The 18,489-nt window shown below is 35.2% G+C and overlaps 1 protein-coding gene across 2 annotated transcripts in view; it reads left to right on the top strand.

The window, feature by feature from the left end:
- The window catches only part of LOC121316837 (adhesion G protein-coupled receptor B3-like), a 195,973-nt gene that overhangs the window by 127,948 nt on the left and 49,536 nt on the right, over positions 1-18,489 (top strand). For both annotated transcript variants that reach the window (XM_041252082.1, XM_041252081.1), the window contains exons 15-16: positions 12,415-12,517; positions 13,031-13,074. In XM_041252082.1, coding sequence (XP_041108016.1) covers positions 12,415-12,517; positions 13,031-13,074 — 147 coding nt within the window. The remainder of the gene's footprint in view (positions 1-12,414; positions 12,518-13,030; positions 13,075-18,489) is intronic.

The following is an 18,489-nucleotide window of genomic DNA, read 5'->3' as shown; positions in this document are numbered from 1 at the left end:
AATAATTAAGAAGCACCACAGAACAAATTCAACTGAAACGCTCAAAAGAAGTGGATGTCCAAAGAAAATTACAGGGCACAGCATGTGGGAGAAAAAAAGATTTAGACTTAAAGAAAGATTCAGAAGCATGGTGCATAAGAGTGCTCCGAAGAATTGTACAAAAGCACCTGAACACAGAAGAGGTGTGTGCACATAGACCTCGCTGCAAACCACTTTTAAAGAAAATTATTCAAATAAACTGTCTAAAATATGCCAAGAAATATGAACAGAAATCTGAAACATTCTGCAGTGAAGAAAACCTTGTGCCTACAGTTAAACATGGAGGTGGTTTAATCATGATATGTGGGTGTTTTAGCAGTTCAGGGACAAGACATTCATGCGAGTGAAGATTTAATTAAATAAATGCAGCAATGTATTAAAAACATTCTACAAAGTACAATGATACCATCTGCTTGTAGGCTGTTTGGCAGACAGTTTTTCTTCCAACACAGCGAGTACCCAAAGCATACCCATAGGTCAACTCTATAATTCTTGGAAAAAAACAAGATAAAAGTTCTGCAATGACCTTTGTAATCTCCAGATATCAATCCAATAGAAATGCTTTGGACTGATCTGAGAAAATGTGTAGCCAAGCATTGTGTATCCAATCTGTCTGAACCGAAGGATATATGCAAGACAGAATGGGTCCAGATTTCACCAACAAGATGTAACATACTGGTTAATTATCATAAAAATCTGAAAGCTGTAATAAAAGCAAAAGGAGGACACGTGATATATTAAAGCAGGAGTGCCAATACTTCTCATGAACGAATACTTTAAATAAAATACATTTTTGTTTTTTGATAAATATTATTTGTTAAATTGTTAAAGTTGGGATTTTGCTTTTTGTCTAATTAAAAAGTGTTTAAAGTTTACAAACGCTTGTCTTTAAACTGTTATCTTGAATTTTGAAGTTTTATTTTGAAAATTAACCAACTGGTCAATGAAATGACAGAGAGCAAAATCACAGGTTATTTATATAAATATTGTGAATGATCCACTCACTTTTCATGTTCGTTGCCCCTTTAAGATAGACCCAGGACACAGAAATGGAATTGATTTAAGCGCTGACGCGCACTTTTAATAGACACCAATCAAATAAATTAAACAAAACAAACAAACACCTAGCACCTTCTTGGAGCACTAACTATACAGTCTGGAACCTAACTCAACCAGGACAGCTAAGCTGTTTACCTGTAACTCAAACCCAAAACTCACACAGTTTAACACAGCACTTTACCTTGACTGCTTGGAAGCAGACCACAACTTCTGCCTCTCTACACACAGCAGCCCCAAACAAACTGCCTGTCTCTCTTAAATACCCTGCACCTGGCTCTAATTTACAACTACCACCAGGTGCAGGGGATTAGTAAACAATTAAGCAATTAAACCCAAATGTGCATTCTCACAAGTTTTAGCAGGGAAGGATTTTAACCCCCTCCCTGCTACCTTACAATATATATATATATATATATATATATATATATATATATATATATATATATATATATATATATATATATATATATATATATAAACACACACACACACACACACACACACACACACACACACACAAAACATGGTATTCTCTCATGCTTTACAATTAACCCCTCAATCACATACAGAACTGATAGGTCAGTGTTACACTGGGTAGGCCAAACAGTGAGGAAATTAGATATGTATAGGTTTGCTGATTAGGTGCACTCTAATATGATGTCAATGGAAAAAAGCATAACCAATTCAATTATGTTTCGTTTTCTGTTTTGTTCGTTGTTTTTTCTTACGTGGGAAGACTCAGTGGGGGATCTCCACAGTTTCTTGTTGCAGCGATGGAAGATATAGTAGCTCTGGGATTTCCCACCTCCAATGCTTGTCAAAGCCAGTTAACTCCTCGGCCATCTGCAACCACCTGCTTTACCCACACAACAGCTGCCAGTTTTAATTGGTCAAACATGAAAACGAGGTTCAAAAACACTTCAAATCTGAAGATGAATTCCAAATCAGATTCAAATTACTAAAAAAAAAAAAAAAAAAAAAGCGGTGATAGTTCTGACATGATCTTGTTAGTTAATATAATGATCATATTGATACAAAAAATATATAATAATCATATTTGCAAATCAGTTACTGATTTTACTGTTGTTAAACTTACAAATAGACTGTTCAATGCCATAGATTCAGTCTTGCATTTTGAAGGGGGAATCCGTGGGAGAAATGTGTTATTGATTTAAAAAATAATGTGTTAACTGAATCAGTAGCAAAGCTCCTTAAGGCTAGGTTTATCTCATTGGGTAACAAACATCCTCTCCTTTAATGCAAGAACATAGGAATTATTTCCTGATACATCGGGGAAAGATTATATATGCAACAGACACCAGGGCTCCAAAAGCTTTGGTCTTTGCTATTTGCATGGCTTAAAATAAAAAATATTTTGTTAGATTGAAATTCTCAATGTTATTACTTTAGCATAAAAAAATTGTCTTAGAATCTTGAGTTATATCTTACCTCAATCCACTACGTTGCCACTGTGCACCAGAGTTCGCCTCCCCCTCCCCGCCTCCACCTGCTTATTTTGGCTTCATCTAATGGGGGAGGGCAGCTATCCTCCCTCCCTACCCATGGCTAAAAAAAGGCGAGGCCAAAGAATGTAGTGTAAAATATGTATATTGCAGTAGTGTTGTCTAGTCTGTTTTAATAAATGATCTATTGCATGAATTCTCTGATTCAAGCACGGTTCCTTACAATGACCAAGCCCACGTTTGGGGGCCAAGTTTGGGGCACTTCATTTTCACAGCAGTTACTTATGTTCTAGATGGTACAATAGTATTCACTGTCTCATATTGTTGCACAATTAATGTAGTTTGTTTCACTAAATTATTATTGTGGCTTTGTTATTACAGACTATATAGATCTCTTAAACTAGGTTCAAATAAAGGAACTCTTCCAGTATTCTGCATAGCAGCTTATGTTAAGGTTTCAATTGTGTTTCAGCCTAAACAAATACAGTATTCCCTTGTTATAATTCAACCCCATTTCCTTTGCACTCCCTATGAGTCTCTTAAATATGGTTCCTGTCTGCAGCACTATAATGAGGGACTGTTGTATATAAATCATCTTCTCTGTAAGATTTTCATTCCATTTTATTTTAGATTCGTTCCAGATATCAATAATATCAGTAAATACTCTAGGATTGCCAGAGGCACAGGAACAAAAATGTGTTAGAAGAACAAGTACTGCATGGTGGGCTTCTGTACTTAAAAGCTTGAAACTGAGTTTAATATGGCTTGGGAATGTGAAAAAGTATAGGGTTAGTCCATTTGAAGAACAATCTATCTTGCTAAAAAAAAAAAAAAACTTACACACAAAGGAGAGGAAATCTCTTTGACATCATTGACATTTACCATTTTTGTTCTGGTGAGTCAGATGCCAACTTGGATTTATTTAAAACTTTCTATTATCAAACTAAATTAAAATATACCCTTTAGCAAAATCATGATTAGGGAGTCAAGCAGCACAGTTTAAAATTATTATTATTATTATTATTATTATTATTATTATTATTATTATTATTATTATTATTATTATTATTATTATTATTATTATTTCTGGTGGATGTTTCATAATAAATGACTGCAGGGTAAAGATCAGGTTGTGTGCAGAGTGGTCATTATACACAGGTAGATGTCCACGAAAAGCAAATGGGACTTTAGAATCATGAAGCTCGCTTTAAACGACAACATGTATTTCAGCCTACCTGAAATATAACCTGAAAAACTATCAAACTGTCTTCATACACAATAACAAATATTGTTTTATAATATCATTGCTATCCTCTGCAGTGGCCACTACCTGTTTTTAATTAATGAATCAATCAATCTTTATTTTATATAGCACCTTTCATAGTGGACCACCATCACAAAGTGCTTTACAAGATGCAGTAACAACAAGAAAATCCATAATACATTAAATACAGTATAATGCATAATACATGATATACAGTTAAAAAAAGCATAATACATTAAATACAGTGGAAAGTACATAATACATATTAGTAACATAATACATGAAATAGTACATTAAATATAGTGGAAAGTGAATAATACATGATAGTAGCATAATACGTGAAATAGTAGCAGCAACACAGCCTAACCTTTGACTCAGGCCACAATGCAGTCAATTATCTTGCAGGTAATGATCACTACAAAATAATTGGACATTAACCCTTAATCACCAATGAAACTGGACTTTGAGAAAACATTTCATTCCAAGACAATTTCACATACTGCTGATCAATAGTGTTGTAAGTTGTAATGGATCATTTTGACTCGGCAGTTATGAGTTAAAACCGATTCATTTGACCTACACATGGTTACTTTCATTAGACTCAGTACAGTTTCCCAAGGTGCAGGCTCATGCAAATTTATAATCTATAAAATATACCACACTTTTTTTTTTTTTTTTTTTTTTTTTTTTTTACCACACCGGAATCTGTTTAGGCAGCGCAGAAGCTCATGTATAATTAATGTTTGAGAACAAATACTGCTGGCAGCACTTGACAACAAAACATAAAGAATAAAAAAGGAAGACTGGCAAAAATACTTTAAGATTAACATTTGAATTACTGATTTAGTTCAAGTTGTATATTTTCACTAAACATTAATCATTTAAACATTGTATTCCTTGTATGGCCTTTTCTTAACGCTTTTTTTTTTTTTTAACCAAATGTATTCCTTTTAGTAAAAAGAAAGGAAAAAAACAGGACAAAATTTGAAACACCTGTGATATGAGTCACACAATCTGAATAATACTATATTACTATATTACCTCCCTTGACTATATATTACCTCCCTTGACTCATTCATTGCGTGTGTAAACGGAATACCAGTCACGTATTCTATAATATGTAAAAGCTGCTGTTTCAGTCACATGCAGCTAGACAGCAGATTGGTTGGAAGGGGCTCTCATATGCAAGACTTCACAGCTACTGATGATTCATGAGGAATTGACTCAAAACCCCATAGGTTGTAGATTTGTAGCCCAAGCATGCCTGTAAAAAATAAAATAACTTCCAGTCTAAATTCAATTAATCATTGCCCTCCCGCTGGCACCTATAACCTCAGATCTTACTCCACAGTTGGAAGTTGCAAACACAAATACAGTACAAACAAAAATATCTAAAATCGTATATTATGCAATACTGTGGCTGCATCTGATACTAGAATACGCTGCAATAATTTATCCATCCAGTCAATCCACCAGGATAGGAAAGATGAGTGATATGTAGTTAAGTATTGCTCTTAGGCTCAGCTTCTCTGTCCAGTGTAATAAACAGTGATTCATACTTCAGAAAAACAGCAGAGCAATAGCAATGAATGCCTAATCGTTCTTATTTTCTTTGTACACTCAGTGTGAATCTATATATATATATATATATATATATATATATATATATATATATGTACACAGTGGCTCTCAAAAGTATTCACCCCCCTTGGACTTTTTCACATTTTATTGTGTTACAACATGGAATCAAAATGGATTTAATTAGGAGTTTTTGCACTGATCAACACAAAAAAGTCCATAATGTCAAGGTGAAAAATAAAATCTACAAATTGTTCTAAATTAATTACAAATATAAAACAGAAAATAATTGATTGCATAAGTATTCACCACCTTTGCTATGACACACCTAAATAAGCTCCGGTGCAACCAATTGTCTTTAGAAGTCACATAATTAGTTGAATGGAGTCCACCTGTGTGCAATTAAGGTGTTTCACATGATTTCAGGTTAAATGCACCTGTCTCTGGGAGGTCCCACAGTTGGTTAGTACATTTCCTAACAAAAACTACATCATGAAGATGAAGGAACATTCAAAGCAAATCCAGAATAAGGTTCTCAAAAGCACCAATCAGGTAGGACATAAAAACATTTCCAAGGCATTGAATATCCCCCGGAGCACAGTAAAGTCCATTATTAAGAAATGGAGAGAATATTACTGTGAATCTGTCTAGAACAGTCCGTCCTGAAAAACCGAGTATCCAGGTGAGAAGGGCACTAGTCAGTGAGGCCACCAAGAGGCCTATGGCAACAATAAAGGAGTTACAGTCTTCCACTGCTGAGCTGGGAGACACTGTGCATATGGCAACAATCGCCCAGGTGCGTCACAAAACTGGCCTTTATGGGAGAGTGGCAAAAAGAAAGCCATTGTTGAAAATAACGCACATCAGATCTTGGCTAGAGTTTGCCAGAAGGCATGTGGAAGACTCTGACCAAGTGGAAGAAGATTCTATGGACTGATGAGACCAAAGTAGAGCTTTTTGGCCTCAACACTAAGCACTATGTTTGGCGCAAGCCTAACACTGCACATCATCCCTACCGTGAAGCATGGTGGTGGCAGAATCATGCTATGGTGATGCTTCTCTGCGTCAGTGCCTGGAAAGTTTGTGAAGATAGAGGGCAAAATGGATGCAGCAAAGTACAGAAAAATCATGGAGGAAAACCTGTTGAAGTCTGCAAGAGACTTGGGACTTGGATGAAGATTCATCTTCCAGCAGGACAATGACCACAAACATACAGCCAAAGCCACACTGGAGTGGCTTAAAAACAAAAAGGTTAATGTCCTGGAATGGCCCAGTCAAAGCCCGATTCAAATTGAGAATATGTAGAAAGAGTTGAAAATTGCTGTTCACCAAAGGTCCCCATCCAACTTGATAGAGCTTGAGCAATTTTGCAAAGAAGAATGGGCAAAAATTGCAGTGTCCAGATGTGCAAAGCTGGTAGAGACTTATCCAAATAGACTTATGTCTGTAATTGCTGCCAAAGGTGCCTCTAACAAATATTTGCTCAAGGGGGTGAATACTTATGCAATCAATTATTTTCTGTTTTGTTTTTGTAATTAGTTTAGAACAATTTGAAGATTTTATCTTTCACTTTGCTATTATGGACTTTTTTTGTGTTAATCAGTGGCAAAAACTCCTAATTAAATCCATTTTGATTCCATGTTGTAACACAGTAAAATGTGGAAAAGTCCAAGGGGGGTGAATACTTTTGACAGCCACTGTGTGTGTGTGTGTGTGTGTGTGTGTGTGTGTGTGTGTGTGTGTGTGTGTGTGTGTGTATATATATATATATATATATATATATATATATATATATATATATATATATATATATATATATATATATATATATATATATATACACACACACAAGTGAAGGAGCCCTGATAATATTGGTAGTAGGATATAGAAAATATAATAGTACCATTTTCCATACTGAACACTGAGAAACATCTGTTTTGGGCTATATTTGTATTACACTGAGCACAGATGCTATCTATCCTTTTCATTGTCACCTGTCAATAAATGTATGTTTTCAGCAATCACAAAATCTTGGTTCTAACTCCTTATCTATTAGTCTGCATGTCAAGTGAGACGCCACGGAGGTTGTCATTGTTGTAGTGGTTCATCCTGTATCGCAGTATTGTTGGAAATTATTACCGTTATTTTGTATCTTATGAAAAAAAAACTTTTAAAATGCAAGTGCAGTAGTGTGTACTGTATATTTCTAACACTGCAATTTGGAAATGCTTGACTATTCAACAGACTCTGTGGTTTACAAAATCATGGGAAATTAAGCTTGTTTCAATTCTGCCAGGGTCTATAGCAGCGTTCTTCAATTGGCGGCCCGCAGGCCAAATCCAGCCCATGAGAGCCTCCGCCTGGCCCTTCGGATGTCTGCTGCCAACTGGGTGTTTTTTTCCTCAAAATGTTGCTTTTTTAAATTACGTTTTGCAGGAAAATCACTTGATGGGGTTTTAATGTGAAACAACTAAATAGGCAAATCGTCCAGGTCTTTACTTTCTCATTAAATGCAGAATGAATAACGCTAAAAGGAGAGCACAATATTTTAATACATGACTAGTCTGTATTAATGTTAATACAATTATGAATAGTGCTTGTAATAAAGTGTGTCCTGCATTTATTATTTTTTAAATTATAGATTAATTGCTTATTAAAATTTTCACACGGCCATTTCCACTGTGCATTATTGTCTGAGATCGTCAAAGACATCGTAAAAGATACAAACTGCACCAATCTCAAAGACATCCAGCTGAACAGAACATATGGGTGGATTTTTACAAGAGGCATCTTGTTGTGCGTGCTTAACAGAATTTGCGTTCTACAAAGTTCTCAGTGTCGATTTTTAGAAGTGCCTAATGCAGCAACGTACTGGTGTAAAGGTGTACTAGTCTCACCTGAGCCAAACTCCATGAAATGAGCGCATCCTGTTGAATGAAATGTGTAAATGAGAAGCACAGGTGGTCTGAGGTAGTAGTATCGATTTTAAGCACAGCATATTGTCCTTCGCACCCTATTTACACCTGGTTGCGCTAAGACAAACTAATTGGTGGTGCAGAGCCAAGATGCAACAATTCCCTTGGAACCAAATGTGATTTAACAAACCTGTTTGAGTATTGGATCTTTTTCTCTTGCAAAATGGCTTTGCAATTGCTTTGGCGGCGAAGGAGACTATATCCTGAAAATAGAATTTACAGAATATGTGAAAACTTTATGGATTCTTTTGGCTTTGTAACTCTATATTTTTATTTATTTATTTTTTTGTACTTGCACTTAAGTAGATTTCAATCATTTGTTACCCTGGGTATGGTCGTCTCCTAAGCAAATAACCATATTATTAATAATAAAACAAATCGTTTGTCTTTTTTTCCCCTGCTAGGTGACAGTGGTTACCCATTTAAAGGATGGCTAATGACTCCTATGCGCAAGCCTCACAGCACATCCAAGAGAACTTACAATCAGTCCATTCATATACCAGCAATGGTGTTGAAAGAACCTTGGGTATATTAAAGAATCGTTTTAGATGTCTACATATAGATAATAGGTTTTTAAAATACACACCCAAGAAATGTGCCAAAATTATAATGGCCTGTGTCATATCACACAGTTTGACCATGAAAAGAAATAAGCCCATTGAAGAAGACTTGCATCTGCCTAGTGGGCACAGTGATGAGGACAATATGGAAAATGAGCATCCAATAGGAAATGTTGACTTGGAAACAGCAATGGAGCCCCGTTTAGCATTAATAGACTTTTGTTTTTGACCCACACAGTGATACTCATTTACACATGCCCTGTGAAAAAGATATGAAATGAAACAACAAACCACATAAATGTGTTAATATTCTCATTTTACTACACAATGATGCATATCAAAACACATTTCAAATGGTCTACTGCAGTATTCACATTTTCAACTCAAACAGTGTCAAGCCATTACAAATAAATCAAAAACAAATAAAGCCATTATAAATAAAGTAAATAAAGCAATTAATGTTAATCTTCTTGCAGATTACTTGCAGCAGTTAACTGGCAGCCCTAATTTAAAGAAATTATGATAGTAACTTAACAGGATTTAACTACAAATCCAGTATGTATCTTTTTTTTCTTTGTCTACAACTCTTTGCAGGCAAGCGACTGGCTTCAGAAATATAATTTTTCCGGTGGCATTTACCACATATATGTTCATGTGTACTTGATTCACAGGTGTCTAATGGACTTACGTGTATATATTCCTCTTCATATATATTGTTATCACTTAAATTATTTGCAGTGATTGAGCAGCCTTCTTCCAAAACATCAATATTGATAGTGTCCATCAGACTACCAGTCTGAATGTGATCAATTTGAACATATATATGGAATTTAATTCTTTCTTTTGATGCAGCTCAGCAGCAGTACCAGTTTGAGTTCTAATAGCTTCCAATGCATTTGCAATTCGGTTCATACGTGGAATTGCTATGTCAGTACAGTACTTTAATAAATTGTTATTCTATCTTTGTAACCTTAACATCTAATTTTCAGGGTAAACATGTGAATTACTGGGTATAGATTCAGTCTCTTGCGTGGAATGTTCTGCAGCTGCCTCACAAGTTAGTTCTTCAGACGCATCTTAAAAGACAATGCTATGTTAATTACAATGCAATGGTGGATTATTGTACATGTATTCACTGCTGCACATTAACAGTCTGTGTAGGATACCTAATTGTATATCCTGGAGTAATATGTTGTAACTAAGAAACACGTACAGTATCGGTCAATTGAGCTCCATTAGTCCGTATTATTAGCCTATTATCCCAGCAGATGCCCTTATCCAGGACAACTTACAATGGTTCTAAAGTATTACAATACAGTTAAGTGCAAGTACCTGAATGATACAAGTACATATTGCAACATGACAGATTTCACATGGATGAGAAATTATCAAGCAGTGTTGAATAATTTGATTTGAGGGTCAATTGAGATTTTATTTATTTATTTATTTATCTATTTATTAGGTTACTCAGCTACTTACGTTTTGCAGCATTCATCTGGACAGAAAGTCTTGTACACCCACACCATTCAATGCGTATTTGTTTATAAGGTGCAATACATTTAGTTCCATCTCAGTTAATTTTTCTTTGGGCACTGGTCCTCCACCTGCTCTTGTCTCGTATGCTCGAACATGTGCTTACTTGTCTTTTGTCCTTCTTTTAAGATCTGCACATTTTTTTTGTTTGCTTAGTGTTTCCTTTCACACTGGAGACTGCACGGATGTTGTCTCTGTTTTGATTCCATATTCTTTCTTTAGCTTTTGCTCCCAGCCTCAAGCTTCGTTGTCCAAATAGTTGTTCTTTGTGTTTAAGGAGTCCATCAATTCAAAGATCAGTTTGTTGGCTAGTGAAGTTTTCAATCTGCGGCTAGTGGAGTTTTCAATCCTTGCCCTGTCTTCTTTTGTTGTATTTCCTACTTCTTCAATTGTTTGTTCGTCCATAATAGCTCCTTCCCTCTACTACACAACTGAGCGCACACCTCACTTAAATAGGGTGGTTCATTACAAATTGGCCCCATGACGCATGCATACACCTGACTCCGGTTACAGCTGCGCTGTCCTGCACTGCCAGTCCTGGAGGACTGCAATCATTTAAAATCAAACAAGGTGAGCATAAAGTGGGTGCAGAATTTGAGCGCAAGTAGGACTGGATTGCACCATGTTTAAAATCCACCTGACAGTGCACAGCAGTGATACATTCAGTCCTGGGGCCATGCTTTTTAATTATAGTTTCTTTCAGGAAGAAGTTTGCAGATATGTCCTTCATTACAAATGTTAGTTGCAGATACGCACGGTTGAAAGGTCGCCACTTTCGACAGGGTGTTTGTGTCCCTTAACAAGCGATATTTATTGACAACATGCCATAATACAGGAACAAATGATTACTGCACTTTATCTGGTAATAACCCTTCTCCTTCCTTGTTTACAACACTCTGTGTGCAAGCTACCTTCAATCAATAAACTTCAGTCACACACTCTGCATGCACATCCTTTCCCATTTGTGTCAGTACACTCCATAACCTAACTTTTTTTTACAGTTTAGTAGTATTATTATTTAACTTCTTCAGGTAATTACTCCTCTCCTGTAACTTCTATCTTTCCTCAGCGTTGTTGTTTAAATGCTTCCTGTTCATCCTGGGCCACTCTTGACACTGAAAATTATTTGATTGTGTTTTATGCATGCCCACACAAAGTGGGGTGTAGCCCCCCTCAATTTTTTGTTCTGCCCCCCCTTCCACCTCATCATGGAAAGTCTGGAGCCGTTGTCATGGCAAGTTTGTCATGCCATCGCCACTGATTTGATGTGCTTTCATTACTTAGCTTGCATGCTTGTTGCACAGTAATTTTTCAAAAACAAAGACGGTGCGAGATGAATTATGTCCGTTAATTAATTAGGGTTTTTGAATAACTAGTTTAACCGAAGTTTACCACAGTGATTTAAAATAATTTTGCATTGTATGTTCAATTTTCATTAAAAAGTATTCACCGAAAACAAAGACGGTGCGAGCGAGTGTCAACATTTTTGACAAGGAATTTATATGTCCATTTTAATTTAATAGTTTTAATAAAATTAAGATTACTAGCGTACAGTTTTAATAGCATTACAGTGATAAATATTTGCTTTGTATTATTAAATGTCAATCATAAATTGTGTCATTGTAAGTGGTTACCCCCCCCCCCCCCCCCCCCCCCCTTATACCCCCGTGTCATTGTAAGTGGTTACCCCCCCCCCCCCCCCCCATATGTCTTATATGGCCCTCCAGTAAATGTAATTGAATACCCCTGGTCTCTACAGTAGTCACATCAGGAGCACAGCGTATAAGTACTAAAACTCACATTTATGAGTTTTATCGATTGGTGTCTAATGCTATAAATGCACAAATGCACTTATTGAGCATAAACTATTTTGTTTTAGATCCGTTTTTATCTGCTTTTACACAGATTAATTCTTCTTCACAATAACCTTTTTTTCTTCACAGAAACTATACAGTTGTGAATTCCAAGATCATTGCTATTACTGTAAGACCTGAACCTAAAATTGCGGAGTCCCTACTGGAGATAGAGTTAGCTCACCTGGCTAATGTGAGTACTAGATGATTGTTTTACACATGAGTTGCTACTGTACTGTTATAATAAATATTATTACAATACTCACTACTAAGTTGCCAAGTTAACTACCTTGTACTAGTTTCTTATTTAGTTTGCATGTGCATTGTTTGCTCCTTTGTCTTCACCGAGAAAATGGCATTATTTTTTGGACCAGTTATTAATCAATAACTGGTCTGACTGGTCCAGTCATTAATACGTGGCTGTCCTGGATTGGTTCTCTAGTTAGTGCTTACACTTGAAATTAGAACAATGTTGCCCTTTAGATAATCACTTCTGTGAAACTGAATGGCTCACAGATGTCTCCTAAGGTTATTTTGATTCCCAAGAATTATTTGGGCAGACGTTAACTGATTAGTAAGTCTCTTAAAGTTCATTCATTTTGCTTTTGGCATTTGAATTGTAAATCGCCCCTGGACTATAACTTTGATGTGCTAAAGATGATCTCACATGCAATTTATTAATAGTGATCATACCTTCTTTTTTTAGGGATCTGGGAATCCTTACTGTGCACTTTGGGACACCAGCATAATGTAAGTTGCATATGCATGTTTTGGACTCAAATAAATGTGTTTAGCAGTGGTACTTTCCTTTAACTATATATGCTGTTAAGTGTAATGAATATGTGTACATAAAGACACTGAAGGTTCTGTTTCTGTTTGCTGTATTGCTACACTGTGCAGTTTAATACGTCTGTGTTCACTGGGGAACTTGCACTACACAGTACTTATATTACTAACACACAATTCACCAAGGATTGTTATTTTTACTGGAGGAGTGACAATTCCTATCCAGACTGATTGTTGTTTGATGATAATAAACAAAAACAATCATGCGTTGTAAAGTGAATAGCGTTTGTAAATTCATAGTAAAATGTGATTTTACCATTAGTTAGCATTGTGTTCTGTCTTTTAAAACTTTTATATTACTTGAAGGTTCTTTAAATTAAGTTATCTTTTAGACTGCCTTTGTAGTATTAACAATGCACTCTATTTTTATCCAAACGGCAGTACCTTCCTATAGATTTGTTTAACAGCATTATGGGCCTGCCTTATAGGACTGCTGTAAACGTTTTCTTGTCAAGGGTAATTACCTTCACTGTACATAATAATGGAAGCAGATTAAGTGGACAAAGATTAAAGCATTTAAAATGGTATACATCATAAACATTTTCCAAAAAAAACGTATATGATTAAACAGGGCTTAACTTTATAATGTATTGAACTGTGGAATTAGTTCTGATGGCTTTACACACAAACAATAATCACTAATTGTAGCAAAACATTCCTTAAACAGTCTTTAAAGCTTGTGAATTCAGCTCTTGATGACTCATTGAAGAACTTGTTGCCACTTTTTCCAACAAAACACCTTTTAATATTTCAGGTTTTACTTGAGAAATAACACACATAGGTAACTTTTTTCCTTTATTTTTCATTCCCCTTCTTATTGTATAGCTTTACTGTCTACAGAAAACACTGGGCCAATTGATCTGCTTTGACAGTGTTAATAGTCAGTGGCAACATTCACATAGCTACCCTGTAAAACTAGAATTTGCTACTATTACTGCAGTAGTGTGTAACACGACCTAATGTTGCTAAGGAACGACTCCCTGGTGCCATACATTAGCTATAATCAGTTTGTATCGAACAAAGAAACATCGTCTTTCAAATTCCATGTATAAATTAAACATCTTTGAACAGTAAATACTTAAGCTGGGGCAATTTCCCAACTTATTTGCTGTGGAGAAAAAAAAAAAATGTATACCAGAGAAAAGTAGAATTCATGAAGAATTACATCATGGGAACTCAGTTACATATTTATTAGACAGTTTGAATCATTTTATTTATAAAAAGTGTGTCAGGTCCAAGTCACAATTAAGCTGGAGTTTATTACTTGGTGTACAGTATCATGTATTAAGCTCAATGAAAAATAGACTTTGCAAACAGCTTTACATTAAAAGATAGACTTAATAGAAACATAGCCCCTCTATCTATAGAACAGTTTAATTTAAATACTTTTAAGCTACAAGTAATACATTGTGTGAGTGGCTTTAAAGCAACATGGGGGTTGAGTTACTGCCAGATTTAGTATAAACGGCTTGTGAAGATATAAAAACCAAAGATGCAGCAAAGAAAGACATTTCCTATAGAAAAGAGAAGCTGTTTTCCGTTTCCAAGGCCTGAACATGGAAGGGATTTGAAAGCTGTCGAGTTACACTACACAAGTGGAGCTGATTCAGTCCTACAGCACTGGTATTTTTGATTCCCATGCTAAGACATGAATCAGATGTGCAAAAGCTTGTATCCTGCTTTTATTATTAGGCCCCGTGGTCTGTGGTTTGTTAACAGCAAAGCGACATGTTTTTGTTTTCATGTAAAGCATCACACTGTAAGTATGAAACACGACTAGAAGGTCTTCTTGTCAGATTCCTTCAGATTTCCTTCCTTTATATGTGAACAAAAATGGAACCATATTCATTTTAGTAAAAAGAAAAAATGACATTTCTGGTTTAATTGGCTTAATTTGCAATCCCATCAATAAAATAAAGATGTTCTGTTATTCATGCGAATGTCACATATTTTTACTTATGTCAAGAGAACTGCTCTTTCTTTAGGTTTTCTGTCTTTCCTTATTTCATGGTTCTTGTGATATTGTGACCCTTCAACTCTGTTGGCTCCACCTGCTTCTTTACTATACCAAACAAATTCAAATTCAAATGTATTTATTTAACCAGGATAGAACCTTTGAAAAATAGATCTCAAATTCAAGGGAGTCCTGACAAGATAAGGTGGCAAGAAATAAGATTATAAAATCAATTGCAAAAAAATAGTTCAAACAATCATAAAAAATAAAAAATAAAAAAACTGTAGTATTTTTGGTTTTACTAGTATTTAAAACCAACTTGTTGTTTACTAGTTCATTTTGTAATGCATCATTGTCTTTTTGAAATTCACTCAAACAATGTCCATTGACATAGAGGACTTCGTATTTACTGTAGTTAAAATATCCCTAATTGAAGTAAAAAATAAAAATAAAAAAAAACATAGCCATCAACAGAAAGAACTTCAACACAGCAATAACAGGTGTGTGTGGAGGTGATGTTGACATTCGAGGGTTAATTTAGCATTAGCTCGGAGGAGTTGGTAATGTAGACTGGCACGCATTATGCTGTGGTTTAAAATGCATGCAGCAATCTGAGGGCTGCTGACACTTCCTTAAAGCTCCATTAGGAATCTGTCATGTCTGATGGCTAATTAATATTCAGTGTGAATGTTATTCCATCTCCTGCTCCTCAATGAATAATCCAACATGCCACAGAATTTGTTTTGCTATTCATTTTAATTCTGCCCTTGCTTTACCCACTGTATCTTAACCTCTGCCACCTAAGTGGACGGATAGACATTGCAAACCTGGAAAATCATTAAATCAGGGTTTTTTTGTTTGTTTGTTTTGTTTTTTAAAGGACATTTTAGTTTAAGGCATATTTCAGCCTTTTATAAAAATGTAATCACTGGAACATTTGATAAATTCTAAGCAGTAAGAGTAAGTAGTGGGGTTCTGAAAACTATAGCGTTACACATCCCCACATGTCGCTACAACTGTTTAAATAATGTACCTGTAATTTTTCTTTTCATAGTTAATGTCCTGACAACTTTTTATACTTCTAACTTTAAATTCTGTTTCAAAACTCTTTTCAAAATGGCCGCTCTAGTGCAGGGATAGTGTGAGGATTATTGCCCTCATTGTCAAACAAGTAACACAGCAATAACGATCCCATGATGTAGTATGGGAAAGAAAAGCCAGAGCACTTTTTGTTATGATTTTTTTTTTTTTTTTTTAATCGCTCTTCCTTTAGTGATTTAGAGGACAGATCTCAAACCCCAGTGCACTAGAGCAGCCATTTTAGAAAGAACTTTGAAACATAATTTAAATTTATAAGTGTAAACAGTTGTCTGGATGTTAACAATGAAAAGAACAATTACAGGTACATAATTTAAACAGTTGTAGCAGCACGTGGGGACGGGTAACGCTATTATTTTTCGGAATCCCGTTACTTACTCTTACTTACTAAAATGATGATGTGTCAGGACAAAACTTGTGAAGACATAGAAAAGTGCTGTTCAACAAAAAACTAAAATGAATAATAATAAAAAAGAAAATTATATTTATCTCACATGTATCTGTGCCTATCCCTTTTAATCAAATCCTTTGTCATGTATTTGCTGAGAACTCGTTATGATCCTAATCTAATTCAGATATAGAGTTTAATAAATTACATGTTTAATTTTTAAACAATCCCCTGATGATCCATCAAAGGTTTTTAAAGAGATTTCCATCATTGTGAATGCAATTATTGTTTTTTTTTTTTTTTTTGAGGCAATGGAAAGGCTTCATTAAATATGGATACAATATAATGGTTCCTGTCTAAGATATTCTGTTTCATTCTATGCATTTTTCAGCTGTGTGTAATTGTAAAACAAAAGAATTATAAATTCTAAGGATCCATTTAGTTACCTTTTTATCAAATCTACTTTAGCTAAGGCAATTAAAAATGTAAGATAATGCTGGAATAAATGCTTTCAATTCACAAACTCTGTAAACATTAGCTCAGTAATACACATGTTTTAAATAGTGTTATAATAGAAGAGTATGGTTTTTGATACAAAAATTATTGCAAGAAAAAAAAAGCCAGCAACAAAAATATTTAATTGGGCCCTAAAAGAGTGGATTATAGAAATTATACGGACCTGTTATTATTCTATTGCACAATTCAATAAGCATTTAGCCACATGGAATATCTTCTTGACAACCTTATGTTTGCTTTAATTGAAAGCTCTTGTGTTAACATTCTGCAAGCCAGATAATGTTATCGAATGACACCTTTTAACAGGTAAATAATGAAAGACCTTATGCTGGATATTAACTTTTTCAATAACAGCACAGCTTCAGCATACTGCAAACTAAATTGACATGCTTCTCCTACTCCCTGCAAAAGTAGGAGGGTATGTTGCTAAACAGAATGGGTAAACTTGTGGGAGGCAGGGATGGGACTTTTTTGTAAACCTAACGATTTCCTACATGGTTACAAGAAAGGCATTTCAAAGTATTCCAGTTACATTGTACACCATTGTATTCATTTTTAGATGTTAGCTGTTTTATAACTTCCCCCATGGTCCAAATTTTACTTCAGTGCTGTTTTTGTCTCAGTTTAATATCCCATCTTACATAAGTAAAATTGTTGACATGAGTGAGAACTTACTGTACTGCTTTTGGGGTCAAAACAGCAGAAATCAGATAAAATAGCTTGGCCTACATATCCATGTAGCCCAGTAATACTTGCTGTGTTCTTTATCATCAAACAAAAAGAAAATAAGTACTTGCAGCTTATGGTTGTGTCTCCTAAAGAACTGCTTTCAGGGTAATTTAAGGATGTCCCTAAGAGAGGGCAACATCAATTACAGTAATTAATATGTCATCACTTTTCTTACGCTTCCTCTGTTTAAAAAAAGAACATGCTGTGAATCACTGACAGACACCCACTGCCTGTAAAATTGGCCCTGGTGAATTTCCTCCACGCAATCTGAGCTTTTAAGAAGCAGGTGTACCACTTGAAATGGAAAATACTTGGAAAGGTAAAGGATGCTTAGGCGAAACACTTTCGGCACAGTAAAGTGGAACAGATAATGCTATCTTGCTTATTAATTGCACACCTTGAGTGCATGTCAGCTACTGGTAAGAAGTGCAAGAGTAGGGAATATGCTCAGCTTCCTGTGAAAGCAATTTGTGTGTTTGTGGAACCATGACAAGTCATTAAACAAGTTTAAAGTGTCTTAAAATAACTCTTTAGATCATGAACTGTCAAGCAGTCCTTATGGAATAGGTTCCTGTAACACCAACAGGCAGCCGTATCCTGTTACAGATTTGCTAAGTAGAGTAAGCATACTGTG

This window comes from Polyodon spathula, chromosome 6 (genome assembly GCF_017654505.1).
Source record: "Polyodon spathula isolate WHYD16114869_AA chromosome 6, ASM1765450v1, whole genome shotgun sequence".
NCBI classification, from domain to species: Eukaryota; Metazoa; Chordata; class Actinopteri; order Acipenseriformes; family Polyodontidae; genus Polyodon; species Polyodon spathula.
The sequence above is the reverse complement of the archived record's forward strand: the minus strand, read 5'-3'. Positions and strand labels throughout refer to the sequence as shown.